General features: G+C 35.5%; 1 protein-coding gene across 2 annotated transcripts in view; it reads left to right on the plus strand.

The window, feature by feature from the left end:
* DNAH12 (dynein axonemal heavy chain 12) overlaps nucleotides 1–17,160 on the plus strand; it is a 74,114-nt gene that overhangs the window by 13,482 nt on the left and 43,472 nt on the right. For both annotated transcript variants that reach the window (XM_075514002.1, XM_075514004.1), the window contains exons 12-30: nucleotides 498–676; nucleotides 1,482–1,617; nucleotides 2,503–2,628; nucleotides 4,336–4,470; nucleotides 5,485–5,678; nucleotides 6,614–6,854; nucleotides 7,442–7,627; nucleotides 7,996–8,196; nucleotides 9,359–9,553; nucleotides 9,766–9,887; nucleotides 10,014–10,296; nucleotides 10,926–11,045; nucleotides 11,437–11,593; nucleotides 11,829–12,001; nucleotides 13,494–13,646; nucleotides 14,049–14,288; nucleotides 15,466–15,711; nucleotides 16,023–16,142; nucleotides 16,883–16,992. In XM_075514002.1, the coding sequence (XP_075370117.1) occupies nucleotides 498–676; nucleotides 1,482–1,617; nucleotides 2,503–2,628; nucleotides 4,336–4,470; nucleotides 5,485–5,678; nucleotides 6,614–6,854; nucleotides 7,442–7,627; nucleotides 7,996–8,196; nucleotides 9,359–9,553; nucleotides 9,766–9,887; nucleotides 10,014–10,296; nucleotides 10,926–11,045; nucleotides 11,437–11,593; nucleotides 11,829–12,001; nucleotides 13,494–13,646; nucleotides 14,049–14,288; nucleotides 15,466–15,711; nucleotides 16,023–16,142; nucleotides 16,883–16,992 (3,317 nt within the window). The remainder of the gene's footprint in view (nucleotides 1–497; nucleotides 677–1,481; nucleotides 1,618–2,502; nucleotides 2,629–4,335; nucleotides 4,471–5,484; nucleotides 5,679–6,613; nucleotides 6,855–7,441; nucleotides 7,628–7,995; nucleotides 8,197–9,358; nucleotides 9,554–9,765; nucleotides 9,888–10,013; nucleotides 10,297–10,925; nucleotides 11,046–11,436; nucleotides 11,594–11,828; nucleotides 12,002–13,493; nucleotides 13,647–14,048; nucleotides 14,289–15,465; nucleotides 15,712–16,022; nucleotides 16,143–16,882; nucleotides 16,993–17,160) is intronic.

Here is a 17,160-nt window from a genome sequence, read left to right on the forward strand (position 1 = left end):
TGACCCCAGCTGGCCAAAGGGCTATTCCAGACCATATGGCCTCATGCGCAGTATAGAAATGGGGGAGTTGGCCAGGGAGTGGCAATCACTGCTCGGGGACCGGCTGGGCATTGGTCAGCGGGTGGTGAGCAATTGAATTGTGCATCACTTGTTTTGTACATTCTATCATTATTATTATTATTATTTTCTCTTCCTCTGCTGTCCTATTAAACTGTCTTTAACTCAACCCACAGGTCTTACTTTTTTTTCTTTTTCCCCCGATTCTCTCCCCCATCCCAGTGGGAGGGAGGGTGAGCAAGTGGCTGGGTGGGGCTTACTTGCTGACTGGGGTTAAACCACAACTACCTACAAATCTACAACATAAGTGTTTTTTTCCCTAAAAGTCTGTGGTAAATAGAAAAAATTATTATTTATTTTCTTCAATGTGTAATACTTATTCATGTAGCCAAGTATTTAAATAACAGCTCTGAAGTGTCAAATCTAATGTTTTTCTGAAGTTCATAGATGAATTCTTCACCCTCAAGAAGGAAATCTTGAGTTTACCAGGGATGGCTCATTTCCCTATGATCTGTTTGAATTGTGAGGATTTAAAGCAAGGTTTGGCTAGTAACGCAAACACCTTTGCAAAAATGCTAATGGACAGAATAGTTGCAAATCACAGAGAGGAAAATGAAAAGTAAGTAGAATTTTGTGCTTGTGAATGCTGTGTGTGTTAAATGCATAGTAGAAACGTGTAGAAGAAATGCAAATATACCATACTCCTGTTCAATGAAGACTCTTGGCTAACTAATGATCTCATGCAAGTTGCACCAGCTGATGTATTTTTTTCCTCTGCTTTGGACTCAAAAACTAGTAGGGGGACTAACTAATAGACTTAGATAAGGGAGGAGCTAAAAGATCAAAGGGCTCCATTACCTTTCTGGCTTTTTAAGTGTGAAATACAGTCCTACTGCACTGTCAAAGGAAAGAATAGCTAGAGTTGTTTATAACATGACAGATACCTCTAGGTTTTCATAGGTAATGACTGATAATAACACTGATCAATTCTAAAGGTTAATTTGCAGGTATGGATTAAATAATGAGTGAGGTCATATTAAATTGTTTGGTTAAAATTAACAGTTATAGTCAAGTTTTGTAGTGACTCCACATTACCAAAATGACAAAATATTTACTAGGAAAGTGTTTTGTGTGTATGCTAATGATACTGTACTTAAGTTCATGTACTTACCAAAAGTAATTGAAGCATTTATTGCAAAGGAATACCCCCAAATCCAAACAAATCAATTACTGCAAGTTAATAAACAGTATTTTTCTAGACTGACTTGGTCATATTCCCTATTTAGTTTCATAAAGTAATGGAGTTTGTGCAGGGGTAATACTTAAAGAAGTAATTCAAACTTTTAACTCCATTAAAGCTGAGCTTGAAGCCAGTCAAACTAAAATCTTGCAATGTTGATATTTTATGTTAAATAAATTTATAGGATATGCTGGGAATTTGAAGCAATTAAGGAACGTGCATTAAAAGTTCCTGAGGCAACAGAGGAAATGGTGGAAACAGTAGCTCACGTAAAGAAAGTCAAAACCAAAGGTATTCAGGACCTGTTGTTAAGGATCAAGGTAAATTACTATCCTTTAATTCTTAATCTTTTACCAAACATGCTAGCCTACACAAATACAGAATTCATTCTGGAGGGCAGAGACTTTTGTCTGATCATGCCGCATGTATGAATAAACTGTACCTTCAGTGTTATTTCAGAGAGATGTGGGAAGTCCCGCTCATTCTTTGCCGTATGCCTGCCTTTCTTATTCCCCATTCCCATGTCTTCTGCATGTCAGTGAGGAAATGCAGCTTTTAATAAATCATAGCAGATTGTAAGATGCTCAGTTTATTGCTTGTACCTAGAGGCTTACTTCAGGGCTGCTTGAAAAGCTATTTGTGAAAATGTAACCCACAAGTGTAAAGATAATTTTATGTGTAAAAACAGTCAAGGCTTTGAACGCGCAAGAAGCAATTTACTATTTGAGCAGAATATAGATGATGTTGCATTGGCAGTAGTACTGTGTGTGTGCTCAGAGAACAAAATTGAAAAATTGTGTAAGGTGTGGGTCAGCCAAAAACATTATTGGATAAGCAGCTCTTTGCTATATGTTATGATGATATGTATCAGATTTTCTGTTATGGCAATAGGTCTGTAAATATAACACATGCTTATTTTGCAGAATTTAAATTTTTTATGTTTTTTAACAATATTAGGATTTTTGTGTGTAGATTCACAGGCCACAGGAGTCATATTTAGAGAAATAAGCTCACAAACAGGGCAGGGATGTGAATAACTTTTTATATGTATTTCGAATATTAATATTAATTGGCTGAAGTAGCTCTGAATTCTGAAAAGTCCGTGAAATGTAGACTTCTATTTTATCTTTGTAGATAATATTGTCCTACCCTGTATTGTAAACAGACCTATGATAACTGAAGTTTTGTGAAATCTCTTTTTATAGGAGTGCTGTCGGCAAATGAATTACTTCTTAGATGTTTTTTTATTTGCTCCTGAAGACATTGCACTGAATGCAACAGTTCTATTATGGCCAAAGAAGATTAACCCTATTTTTGATGAGCATGATGATGTAAGAGCATTTTCTTAGTTTATTGTATATTTTGGCTTATTAGACTTCTCACTTTACTTGAGCTATTTATTTCCTCAGCAGGCTAAATGTATCTACGCATATAACATGAACCATTCTAATTTAGATATGCATAAATAACATATTTCCAGACTTTTATATCAACAGAGGGCTTTTTGTGGAGTGATTTAAATAATGTCACTGTAGCTTAAAACCTTCAGCAAGCCTTATTATCTTAATTTGTTTGTGGTCAGTACTTGGTAATTCATAGGAAGGTGAAAATTTACTACACTGCAGTTGACTAGTATTGAAAATGTAACTGCCAGGCCCTTAATAAGAGTTAGTGCTCTGGACGGGAAGTCATTTAGTTAAAACGATATTTTGTTCCGTCAATAAAAGAACAGTGGGAATTGTGTTGTTTGGGTAGCAATCATTAATAGAAAATATGCAACATTAATTTTCTCTGTGTGACTGTAGATTACTTTTTTTTCTTCCACTTGTCTGTATTCATCTTGCTAGCATTCTTTCTGGCTATGATACAGTAAGTCCAGCCTTTTGGTGTTCTCTTGCCTCTCTATGGTAATTTAGCATAGATTTAATGATTTCTTCTAAAAATGTTTAAGAATTACCAATTAACATTTTTTTTAAATACAAATATCAGTATCTTTTAAATATGGCAGTTGAGGATTTCTCTTTCACTAAGTCTTATTTACATACTAATGAGTATCTCCAAGGGTAGTAAATATGCCTCTGACTTAAAACATACCCAGCCTGGGAGACTGCTATGTCTGTAAAATACTTTGTTTGCATCTTATCATTCTTTTAATCCCAAAGAATAAATGAGTGAAATAATTTTCTACTTGTACACAGAGCTTGTTCAAATTCTTTTTAATGAAAATGGTAGTACAGAGTGTATCTGACTTAATGAGAGTCTCTCGAGTATATTTCTCTAGCTGACTGTCTAGCAACTTGCATTGTGCTAGAGCTTGAGGACAAGAATAGTTTTACATGAAGTTTTTATGAGTCTGCATATTTGCATTTTATACTCTCAGGTATGAGTCCATTCTTATTCTAATGCAGCAGGAAAAGACTGGTTCCTCCTTTGGAGAAGTTCTGTTTGTCTGCGTCATGATTTTTGCATGGCAGTAGGTGTCCTTGTCTTAGGAGATCTCCTCTGCCTCGGTTGATTTCTTGTTTGGTACCTTAAAAATAACCCCTCTGTGTTAACCCCACAGACCTTCTGCTTTAGAGTGGTCTCATGGTCTAGAATTTCTGCCTTTTAGAGCAGTAGATACATGTGGGATAGCACTGGCTTTCAGCAACTGTAGATGTCTCCTCTTTCGGCAATAAAACATTGACTCCCAAAGATGAGCATATCTATTTTGTTTTTTTTTCTGTAATACTTTCCTATCTTTTGTCTGATTGCTGAAGGAGGCCTTTAAGGCAATCGTAACTGCTATGATGATTGAGATGAGGGTTTTGTGTTAACATGTAGAGGTTGAACACACTTCAATGGGACATATAGAAAGCAACTCCTGAAGAAATTTCAATTATTTTAAGGATAACAACTTATCTGTATCGTTTATTTTCTGTCTGTTTGTGCTAAATGTTTAATTTAGATGGTACTATGTATGTTAATCATTGAAAGGACTTGCAACCACTTTTGCGTTGCTTTTTTACCATTAAAAAAATAAATCAATTGTTTTGTAGCTGATTGAACAGTCTAAACGTAAAGGAGAGCAAGAACTAATACATAAATGTGAGAAACTGATGGTGGAATTAGACAAGCTGGCGCATTCTGTGACAGAGTTTGAAGAATACTCAGAACTGGATTGCATGCAACAGGTCTGATTAACATTTAGTATAAAATGGGTAGAAAAGTTTTGTATGTTTAATACACAGGGGTCATGGAAGACACTTAGATTTAAAAGTAATCATGTATTTTAACAAATGTGAACTAAAATGTTTATTATCCTCTTACCACAATGCACAAACACATAAAATGACCTCTTCCGCCCCCTTGCCTTTTTTGTATTACATTGGCAATAACATTTGACTTAAAAGAAAGTTTACTATAACATTGTGCTTAAATTGGCTGGAAGGTAATCCCAGCAAGGACTGAGATATTACAGATGTGCAAGTGAATGATTTTTTTACTCTGGTTTATATAAAGCATGGAATTCTGGCCCCAGTGACATTATTTGCAAATAACTTCAGTGGGATCAGAATTTCCTTCCCTGTTTTTGTTATATTGAGGAACTGAAGGAAAAAATAGCAGGCTAGAGAGAGCAATTGGTAGCCATTTGCCTTTTTTTTTTTTTTTTTAAATTTTCTTTTTCTATGAATCTCAGAACTTCATTTTTCTGCTAACGAAGAGCAGACTACTGGCTCCAAAACTTTGCAGGTTTCTAGAAGTGTTTTATAATTGCCAGAGCATGTGTTGCGCTTTAATTGGAGGATATCACAATTGTGCTTAGTAATTTTGTTTTTTAAAAACAAAACGCTTCAAAGCACAAAGCAGAAGTCCTAAGCTAATAAATCCCAGTTGCCCTTGTGATATGTCAGGTACATAAAAACGCATATGCCTGCCTCCTGGAACAGTGAATTTTAAAGCTCAAACATTTTGAAAATGGTTTTATACTCTTAAATTCAGTAATGATAAAACAAACTTTGTTTTTCTTAGTCTTAATCTGGGTTCTTTACAGTTTATCTACTCAAGGATAAGAAGATGAGTTTTTAACTCATGTTTTCTAAACTTTTAATGAATATGAAGGCTTATTATATTTTGGTATCTTATTTTGATAGCTCTTCAGAGCATAACTTAGTTATCTTTCAAGACATACAATTATTTGATTTCAGTATGTGGCTGACCTGAGAGCGTTACAGAAACGCATACAGGAGGCTGACGAAACAGTAGCTTTTATTAATAAAGAAGAGACTCTGCTCGAATGGAAACTGAGTGACTTCCCACTCCTCGACAACTTAAAAGCTGAGATTGAACCATATCAGAAACTCTTTCATCTTATACTGAAATGGCAACGAACAGAAAAAAGGTAATTCAGCTCTTGAAGTTAAATGAGGGAGAGTGGGAAAAATGCTCATGCTGGTTTTGTTCATGTCAGATGTAGAATATGGATTTGTTTTCTTATAAGCATTGCTTTGTTATTAGCAGTCCAAGTATAATAGTAATATAACTTACATATCAGGGTTGTTATTTTTAATTCAGCTAGAAAAAAACATCAGTTTTTTTGTTTTGTTTTGGTTTTTTTAATGTAATGCAAAGAAGTATATTGCATACTGGGTTCTAACTGTATTGGTCATACTGGTGAAGCCTCTAATAAGACAGCCTCTGTGCAAGAAATGTATTAGGAAGAAAAAAATTGGTTAGTTATGAGCCATTTTGTATACCAGGAAAGGAAGAAGTTCAATTAGAAAGCTCACAATCTATGTAATGAAAACCATTTTTAACCTAATGGCTATCCAAAATGCCATGTTGATCTGCTCAAATGATTACATTGCTAGCTGGTGGCTAGATCCTATCACAAAAACTGTAGTATGTCTGAGTCTAAACTAAGTGAGATTGTTTACCAGTTCCTGCACTCTTTGGAAGTTACAACATGATACGGCTAGAAAGTACGGATTTTTTTTTTTTTTTTTTTTTTTTAGATACAAAGGCCTAGTATATTTTGATGTCATATGTTGATCTCTATCCAGAGCTTAACTTAAATATTTCTCAATCCATGCAGTGACTTGGTTTCAATATGTGACTGACTTGAGAGAATTGCACAAATACACTGAAGAGTGTGATCAAGCCACCTTTAGTTGTGCATTAGAATTTTGCATAGATTGACAATAATTGGAAACAAGAGCTTTGCTCTAATTTAAATAGCTATTAATCTACATCTCACTTGTGTTGCAGACCAAAGTGTTAATTATTTGTGGGCTATTTGTTTGTTATTCTGTTTTCTAACTTTGTTGTTTTTCTCAGATGGATGGATGGTACCTTTTTGGAACTAAATGGGGAAAGCATGGAGGCTGAGATTGATGAATTTTTGAGAGATATACACAAAGCGTCAAGACTATTCCAACAAAAGCAGAAGAAAATTCAACAGGAGTGGAAAAAGACGTCACAACGCAGAACTGTAGAAGAGAAGACAGAAGAAGAAACAAAGGCAAATCCAACTCTTACAATTTGTTCTTCAGTTCTGGAGCAGATTAAAGACTTTAAGGTGAGAAAAGGTGAGGGATATTAATATTTTATGCTGAGGGACAAATGGTAAATTCAGCACTCAGTATAGGTAGATGATGCAGTGTCAGAGACTCCTATTATTACAAAGAGAGAGCGAGCTCTGAATCACCTTTTCCAGATTGTACTGTCCCATTGGTTTTAATAAAATGGGATTTTTTATATCTTTGTAGTTTTAGGAATGTGAATTGTTAAAGCGTGGGCACATACAGGAGAAAAGTAACTTTTGGATGCAAAGAAACATTTAAGGATGTAGTTGGGAATTTTGAAATGGGACTATATGTTATGTTAGTGGAAGCCCGATTTAACATAACATAGCTGAAAAATTGTTCCTTTTCTCTTTTTCTGCTAAGACTGTGCTTAATAGTCTTATATTTCTTCTTCAGTAATTTACTACAATTATTTAGAAATGGAATAGCTAACTGAATGGATCCATCTGCACTTTTCAGAAAAGATTTTCATGTCATCAGCTATTGCAGCAGAATTTTAAATGCACATCAAAGATGATTAAAAAGTTAAGAAATAACGCATATCACAATTTTTACCTTAAAAATGTTTTTCCTTAATTAGGAGAATATTCCCACTGTGACTATCTTTTGTAACCCTGGCATGAGAACTCGTCATTGGCAGCAGATGTCAAATATAGTAGGATATGATATAACACCAGACTCTGGAACTACCCTGAGAAAAGTTTTAAAACAGAATCTAGCCCCTTATTTGGAAGAGTTTGAAGCTATAAGTGTAGGTGCAAGCAAGGTGAGCATAGAGATTCAATAGTGACAAATATAACATCAGGTCTCTTAGTGATGGCTTTTATGGCTTACTGGAATTTTTTGTCTTTGCCCTTATGCAACAAAAGAGATTTGGTGAGACTTTGGTCCATTAGATGATAACAGTGAGTGTGTGAACATTTGTATCTCATGTCACATCATTAGTATTTCCTGAGTGTACTGCTTTCTGTGCCCTAGAAAATGATATACTAAGAAAAACAGTAACAAGAAGTTAACTTACACTGTTAGCGCAAAATAGCTTATTCGGCTGGCTAAGCTTATATATTGAATTAGTGAGCTGGAAAAAAAAATAATGCAGTGACTAAAATAAACTATTTTCTTTTGAAACTGTAGGAATTTTCCTTGGAGAAAGCAATGCATGCCATGATGGAAACCTGGGGTTCAATTTCCTTCAATACAAGTGTGTATCATGAGACTGGTATTCATATTCTGTCTGCAGTGGATGAGATTCAAGCTGTTCTCGATGATCAGATTATGAAAACTCAGACAATGAGAGGATCACCTTTCATTAAACCATTTGACAAAGAAATCAGGGTACGATGATTACTGTTTTGTTTGGTGTCCGTCCCGTGTCCCCCCCCCTATTTTTATTTGCAGGATAACTAGAATGTAAGAGTATGCCAATTGTATTACAGCTTTTATTGTTTGACTTGTTAATGAAATGCTTTCATTGATTCCCCCCCGCCCCCCCAGCAAGATTCGTTTGAGTTCATGTAAGTCCTACTTACATTATTTCTGTGTTGGAATTCCCTCTTCTGTTCAGATTCAAGTGCAACCAAGAGAACGTGATTTTTTTTCCCTGCATATTTTGCAAAATCACTATTTCCTTTAGTGTCTTTAACCTTGCTGCTTAATAACTGGAAATTATGTTTTTATTATTGTTAATGAGAACATTTAGTGATTTAATCTTTGAGTTTGGACTCAAATTTTGAACTATAGTGTTTTCGTCTGGGCAAGGAAACTTCTTGAGTGCTGGGAGAAGGTTTTTTTAATCAGGCCTCAGATCAATGATAGGATTGCTTTACACCTGCTTTTGTATTTGCAGGGCTAGAGTAGTCTTTGTGGTGCTAACACCGTGACTATTGACAGGAGAGAAGCTGGTGAAATTGCTTTGCAGTTACCCTCCCTAGTTCTTTGTTGGTTTACGTAGGAAATCTTGAGGTTCAAGCAGGCTCAGTGAACATAGGTAGTATTTACCCTTTACAGGCAGCCTGTCCAGCCTCTTCCAGAGGTGTCTGCTGCTGTTCACTTTAGGGACAGGATTCTGTCTCTAAAGCTGGCTGGATATCTTCTGTGAGCTAGTGTGGCTTTTCTGGTATTCTCATGTCCCCGCTGTAATTCAGCTGCAAACCAAGAGCTCCTTGCTGTGGAGAGGTGAAGCAGAATTTGTCACTGGTAGCCTCCTTGGTATTAATTCACCATTAAGTTTTTAAAAGATCATAGCACTAAAGTGCTAACTGCATTTTGGAAAGTTCATTTCCAGGTAAGTTAAACTTTCTGAACTCCTTTGGCCATCTGTATACGTGGAAGAACCCAAATACTCCTAAATGTTTTTCTTTTATTTTCTTTACTGCTAGACATTTTTATTTTCTCCTTGGGAACTAGAGTACCACAGTGTCTACCTTTCCTGTGTTTATTCTCTCTAACCTTACTTGTTTGGAAATATTAAGGTAACATTCTTCAAATATTTATTAAGGAATGGGAAAATCGCTTAATTCAAATTCAGGAGATTATTGATGAATGGCTGAAAGTGCAAGCACAGTGGCTTTATTTGGAACCCATTTTTTCTTCGGAGGATATTATGCAACAGATGCCAGAAGAGGGGCGTCTCTTTCAGACTGTGGATAGATACTGGAGGGATATTATGAAGTATTGTGCCAAAGACCCAAAGGTAAGGAAAATATCCAGTACTAAAAGGAAACAGTAGCTTCTCTCTTCTTTTTTTTTGTCAATGCTTTTGTTTTCAGAATGTATACAATGAACTGCTACATCAGTTGCCTAGGCTTTCTAGGAAGAAAGCCACGTGATACATTATTTGAATAACTTCTACTGTTTGAAGTATCTTATTTATAACTTACAGGTTGCATGTGTTTGTTGTTACAGGTTCTTGTTGCTACTTCCTTGGTAGGGTTATTGGAGAAGCTTCAGAACTGTAATGAGCTTCTTGACAAAATCATGAAAGGGCTTAATGCTTATCTTGAGAAAAAACGTCTCTTCTTTCCCCGGTATGATGACTTTTGGCTCTTTAAAAAAACAAACATTCTAAATGTTTATTTTGTTGTGAGTAAGGTCAGCCTTTACAGTAGCTTGATAATACAGTTGGCTTTTTTCTTTTTTCTGAATTTTTTTAGCTTCTTTTTCTTGTCTAATGATGAAATGTTGGAGATCCTGTCGGAGACTAAGGATCCTCTCAGAGTTCAGCCTCACTTGAAGAAGTGTTTTGAAGGCATTGCTAAGCTACATTTCCTTCCCAATTTGGATATTAAAGCAATGTATAGTTCTGAAGGCGAGCACGTAGAACTGATTTCAACCATTTCTACTTCTGAAGCTCGAGGTGCAGTGGAGAAATGGTTAATTCAAGTAGAAGATATTATGCTGAAGAGCATACATGATGTTATTGCCAGATCAAGAATGGTATGGGTTTTGTAGTAATTTAATAACTGTGGCACAAATAGACCTTTCTTTATTTTAAGGCTGCCTCTTGGCTTCCTAAAATTCTTCCTGAACACAAGAGTTGATGAAGTTATGGGGCCAGGACCACGTTAACATGACTTGTATTTGTAGGCCAGTGAGATAAGTAAGAGTTTAGTTTGAATAATAATCAAGTTGTTTTCCTGTAACACCAGATATAAATCCTTTTAAAAGCTTGGCAGCAATACTCTGTTTATAGGATATATCACCTGATGTAAATGAAATATTCAGGTTTTATTTTTAATTACAAGTTAGAAATACAATACTTGTAATATGTGTGCTCCCTCCTAAAATAAAATCATTAGCCAGAAAATGTTTCTTTGTATGACATTAGCAAGTTGTGAATATTTACATAATATGGAAAGATAAGTGGAAGAATCTTTAAAATTATTTGATAACACATTGCAAATCTAAGGGGAGAAGAGCATTTAAGAGTTTGTTTGGACTTTGAAAATAGGAAAATAGTATTTTTTAGCAAAGAATATTAATAGGATCATATTATATGCTTCTGTATTACATTATGGTACATATGCACTGACACTGTACTTGTATACTGTGTTTAACACTTTCAGGCATATCTAGAGACTGAGAGAAAAAGATGGGTTCTGGAGTGGCCTGGACAAGTAGTATTGTGTGTGTCTCAGATGTTCTGGACAAGTGAGGTACATGAAGTTCTTTGCAGTGGACCAGAGGTACTTTGTAATGCATAATCTTTTTAAAAAATCTTTATTAATTTTTCATTTCAGCTAATGTACTTTGCTTAATCAAATATTTTTCTACAATCAAAATAAAATTTGAAAAAGGTTCAGCACATGAGTTTGATATAAATCACTGTACATAAATTCATGTATACCTTTGATTCAGGTACTTGAATATTCTTGTTTAGAGCAAGCAGAGATTAAAATGGAGCTTTGCAACATAAATGCATAACTGTGAATGAGAGTGAAGCTGATGCGAAAACATGGTACTGTAAAAGAATGGCTTAATAAGCACTCTCCATTAAGATATTTAGTCAACACGAAGAAGTCTGGAACACCTGAAACTGCCGTATAATCATTTTCATAATTACCTTTTTTCTCCTAGGGTTTAAAGGGTTATTATGATACACTTCAGCTTCAACTTAATGATATTGTAGAACTGGTAAGAGGAAAATTGTCGAAGCAAACGAGGACTACGCTGGGTGCCTTGGTTACTATTGATGTTCATGCAAGAGACGTCCTCATGGAAATGATTGAAAGTGGTAATTATCTTTCAAAACATATTTCTTCATGTGTGTCTTAATACATAGTTAATTAAAAATAGTTAACCAATCTGATTTTGCTGCCTAAAACACAACAGTATTAAGTTATGTATGTGAGTATTTGGATGTGAGCATCAACATCAATAATTTCAAAGCTGTTTTAAATTTAAACCTAATAGAAAATCCAGTTATCTAAAACGTCTTTTATGATTGCTTTCAATTCTGTGTTTATCAGGTGTGCAGAGTGAAACAGACTTTCAGTGGCTTGCACAACTACGATATTATTGGGAATTTGAGAATGTTCGTGTCTGCATCATTAATTGCAATGTAAAATATGCCTATGAATACCTTGGAAACTCACCACGCCTTGTCATTACTCCTCTTACAGACAGGTGTTACCGCACCTTGGTATGATCTTCCACCAGTGCTACTAAATACAGTATATTTACTGTAGTATAGTATTTCTTCCACTGTTCATTACAGCCATACTTTTAGGGCTTGCAGTTGCTGTCAGACTCTGGTATTTCTGTTAAAATGCGGTTTTCAAAGATTGTAATTTCTATAGAATGTTGAACATGAAATTGACTAATAATGACAAATCTGGACAGCCCACCAATGTGACTGAAACATTAGTGGCTTGTTGTGTTGTGGATGTGTTTTTTAAAATACAAACAGAAAAAACACTCAATATTTTTATTGCTGTCTAGATTATGAGAACAGAAAATCCTTTTCTGATGTTCTCTGGTTGCTAAATAAAGTAGAGGAGGATCCACTTGTGATCATATTGTTCCTAAGACTAGTACAACAGTTTGGCAACTTTTTGGTATCCCTGCTCATTAGAAGTGTTTATTATTGTACTGGTCTATCCTCAACTAACCGGCAACCAAAAGTTACCAAAGTCATCTCAGATATGGCTTTTCTGACTATCATTTACTGCAGTTTATTTGGCTGGAGTATGATTTCAAGTTTTACTAGGCACCCATTTTCCTCCTATTGTGAGATAGTAATTTTCATGCTGTGGAGACCTAATCACAAACTCTGTAGGGTTTAAGAAAGAAAAGGGCTGAAAAGACCTGACTGATGCATCTGGAGATATTTGTTTGCCCTCTTCATAGCTTCAATTTTTATGCTATGGTTCCAGCTGATGCTTGCAAGTACCTATTTGTCAAAATATCAGGGTACGTTAGTGTGAGAGGGCAATGCAGCTGGTAGTCTGTTTCTTTAAGCTCACAGACCTTGAATCTTGGAGCAAAGCAGTTGGAATCCTGGTACCCTTGCAAATGGAAGTCTCGTTCTTTGCACACAAAGGTCTTAATATAGTATTCCCAGTGCTCGTCAATATAGCACTGTGGCCCTGTAACTGGATTGGAAGCCAAATACGTCTGAGTTTTTGTTTAGAGTCTGAAGCTTTATTTTTTTCTGTTAGGTTTTCCTCCTACTTCAGTGGAATATAGGAAAGAATATGGAATGGTCAACGGAATACACATGCAATGAAGGGGGACGGTGTGGGAAACAAAAAGGGAAGAGGAAAAAAAGTATATTAAAAGAGAAACAGAGATAGAAAAAAGTAGCAACCAAGTAATTGCATCAAATTTATTTTGAAAGATGTATCTAAGCAAGAACTGAAAGATTGAATCCAATAAAGTTTGAGTAACTAATCATGGTCATGATGGTAATAAAACTAAACTCTCTGTTAGGGTCAAAATTCAATTCTGTTGTATATATTTCCAAGCTGTAAGTAGATGTTAGATTATTTTTTAATTAGTATAACCATACTTTTTATGTTAGTTTCATACAGTCATTGTATCTGGCTAGCGCAATATAATTAAACATTTTCATTCAGAATAATTTCGTATGAATGAAGTAGTAATAATTTCCGTAAATTATTTCTGTTTGTTAGATTGGAGCCTTTTATTTAAACCTTGGTGGTGCCCCAGAGGGTCCAGCAGGGACAGGTAAAACAGAGACCACCAAAGATTTGGCTAAAGCCCTTGCTGTTCAGTGTGTGGTCTTCAACTGCTCTGATGGCCTTGATTACCTGGCAATGGGAAAGGTAAATAGAAAATAAATGTTAGGCTTTGTATTTTATTTTTTAGGATGAAAATTGTAGGGTGCCTACTTTGCAGAGACAAATAAATGGGTCACCTGTGGTCTGCTATGCTTGGACACTATATGTTTAACTTTCTGTCCTTTATGAAATCCTATTAAGTCACTAATTAAAACATGTAAAGAAACAAGAGTTGGCAGGATCAGGATCTTCTGATTTAGCTTTCTTTAGAACCAAGAAAAGACTTTGTTCTTCAGTACGTCACTGATCTTTGCTCTGAATGGGCTTAGATATTATTATCATAATTGTATCTTTCATGTAATTAAAGTTCCAACATGATACTCTTAGTTTCTTTTGAATCTTCTAGGATTCTGTTAGCAATATTATTGCTATCTTCTTCATTTGCAGTTTTTCAAGGGTTTGGCTTCATCAGGTGCATGGGCATGTTTTGATGAATTCAATCGCATTGAACTGGAAGTACTGTCTGTTGTGGCACAGCAGATCCTTTGCATCCAGAGGGCCATACAGATAAAGCTAGAAACATTTATTTTTGAAGGAACTGAACTGAAGCTTAACCCCAACTGTTTTGTAGCTATTACTATGAATCCAGGTTATGCAGGACGTTCTGAACTTCCAGATAATCTGAAGGTAAAATAATAAAATACATGCTTCTGCTTAAGAATGAATTTTTCAAAAAAATTGAGGGACACATGTATTGCTGGTATTAACTCAGACTGTACCACCTGGAATATAGACATATACTTGTTATGCTATTTACACATACTAAGCCTCTTTTTTTTTTCTCTCCTCTTTTTTTTCTTTTTTTCCCCCTAAGTACTTTGTTCTTTTTGAAGGAATTAGAAATATTTTTTTATTTTCTTGTGTCTGTTAGTGTTTTTCATGATTATTTTTCCAGGCCAAAGGCTACAATGCCGTAGCAAGTAAACTGGCAGGTGTCAGGCTGTGGGTAGATTATAAGATTTGGATGCAAAGTTCAAGATGGAGGGGTATGTTGGAAAAAAGGCTTTAAGAAAGTATTTTTACATTGCATTTATTGCAGTCTTATTTAAAAGAAGTGTTAGCGAACTACACTTAATACATGTAATGAATTTGCTTAGATTACCTGATTAAATAAAATGTTTGAGATGATTGTTTTGACTAGATTAGCTGTTTCATTGAGGAGGCTTGGCTTTAGCGTAATCTGGAGCCTTTTGGAACAGCATCTGTTCCTTAAGACTCGACGTAGCACAGAGCTACTGGGCCAGAGCAAGTTGCCTCAGTGGGAACTATACTGTGAATGCTAACTGAAAGCAGAGTTAATACAGCATGAAGAGTATACCAACTGCAGATTACTTAAAGAAAGGAAGTGCATTCTCTCACTTGCCACGTACAGCACCTTCCTTTGCTTACTGCTGTGTTGGACGTATCGGTGTAAGGGGACAACTGCATCCTTGAGACAGTGATGAGGGAAAAGAGCTGGGAGAGATGGTGTCTCTTCTGCACTGGATTGTAGATTGAGATGGATCTTGATGGCAGCTTACTTATGTTAGCTTGCTAGTGAGTCATAAGCTGCAAACATTGGTAATTCTTCTATTTCGTTGGCTCCCAAATGTTCTGCAGGCAACTGCTTTCCAGTGGAACTGTTTTAAATGATCCACAGCTTACCTAATCATATTAAGCAGTACTTCATTTAAAATGCTGTTACTATTCTCCGTTAGAGATGCGGTGATGGGATGAATACTGATCCATCACCTGCAAAAGTTCTGAATTACTTTCCATTCCTCAATTAATTATTTAAAGATACTTCTTTGGATATGTATTTCAGGTTCTTTTCCGAACAGTAGCCATGATGGTTCCTAACTATGCTCTGATAGCAGAAATTTCGCTCTATTCATACGGATTTTTGAATGCTAAGTCACTTTCAGTGAAGATAGTAATGACCTACAGGCTTTGTTCAGAACAGCTTTCCTCTCAGTATCACTACGACTATGGTATGCGAGCAGTTAAAGCTGTGTTGGTGGCTGCTGGGAATCTAAAATTGAAATTTCCTGAGGAAGATGAAGATATATTGGTGAGTTCCTGAGGGAATAATTCTTAAGGAGTTTTACAGATGCAGGCAGTTGTGAGTTCTGAAGGCAGTTCCACCATGTCTTGTCACATCGCTGAACCATGTTTCTTAGTTTCCCTATTTGTGAAACAGAGACAATAAAATATATGCTGCGCTTTCCAGTGCTATGCTGATGATCGCACAGTTGTGCTTAACTGCTTATCAAAGGCACCATTTAATTAATTAATCTTTATTACGTCAGATTATTTTAATTGATGAGCAGTTTATTCTGTGTTTTTGATAAGAATGGTAAAAAGTATATTTGTTTACTCTAGCTTCTTAGATCAATTAAGGATGTGAATGAGCCCAAATTTTTGGCGCATGATATACCTCTCTTCATGGGTATAACTAGTGATTTATTTCCTGGTATCAAGCTTCCTGACGCAGACTACAATGTAAGTACACTTGTAACTTTTCCTTGGTTGTAATCATTGTGGGTTGTTTTGTGTTGTTTTGTTTTTAACCAAGTGTAATTAATACAGTAATTTGTGAGTTATTGCAAGATAAGGAAAATTACTGAATGTTTGCACTGAAACTTAGTACCAAAGAAAATTCTTGTATCTGTTCCGAGTATAATCCACATCTGAGTTCCCTTACATCCAGAAGGGTTGTGTAAGGCATCCTACAGATCAGAAATTGATCTGCAGATTTGGCAAATTTTAGGGTCTTTTGCTGATTTCTTTCCTAATTTTTGGACATAATTAAGTGAGATTAAGCTTTGTGTTTGTATTTTCTTTTGGTTTTAGCAACAATTAAAGCATAGCTCCTTTGTAGGAGGGTGGTTAGGAAGAAGATGAGCATATTGGGAAAGACAAAATGGATTAACTTCTTAAAAATTTCCAGTAAATACTAGTCTTGTTAAAAGTGTATTGTTCCAAAGCATACTGTTGGTTTCCTGATGGTGATACGCCTTCTCTTCAAGATAAAAATTGTAGTTAATTCCCATTCTAGCATATGAAGTACAGAAGTGATGTGGGTTTTTTTTCCCAGGGATGTTTGCTATATTCTGATTAACAGTATTTCAGTTTTTAATTAATTTGAAACCCTTATTGATGAACATAAACTGTTCTACTGTAGTCCAAGACAGTAATTTAAATTGTAGCAATGATAAGATTATGATCCATTTTGATTTTAGGATTTTCTGGAATGTGCCAGCGAATGTTGCATTCGACATAATGTCCAACCTGTAAAAGCTTTTATAGAGAAAATGATACAGACGTATGAAATGATGATTGTTAGACATGGGTAAGATTCTCGTTACTGTTTCACGAGCAGTATTTATTGTCATTTTGGCTTATACTGTAGCGGTATATGTAAATGTCTGGGGGATTGTGCTACTCTTGATATCAGAAGTAGCCTCACCTGTGTAATGATTTTAGGTGCGGATATCAGTGTGGTGAAGACTTAGGACTG

Source organism: Mycteria americana, chromosome 11 (assembly GCF_035582795.1).
Source record: "Mycteria americana isolate JAX WOST 10 ecotype Jacksonville Zoo and Gardens chromosome 11, USCA_MyAme_1.0, whole genome shotgun sequence".
NCBI lineage: Eukaryota > Metazoa > Chordata > Aves > Ciconiiformes > Ciconiidae > Mycteria > Mycteria americana.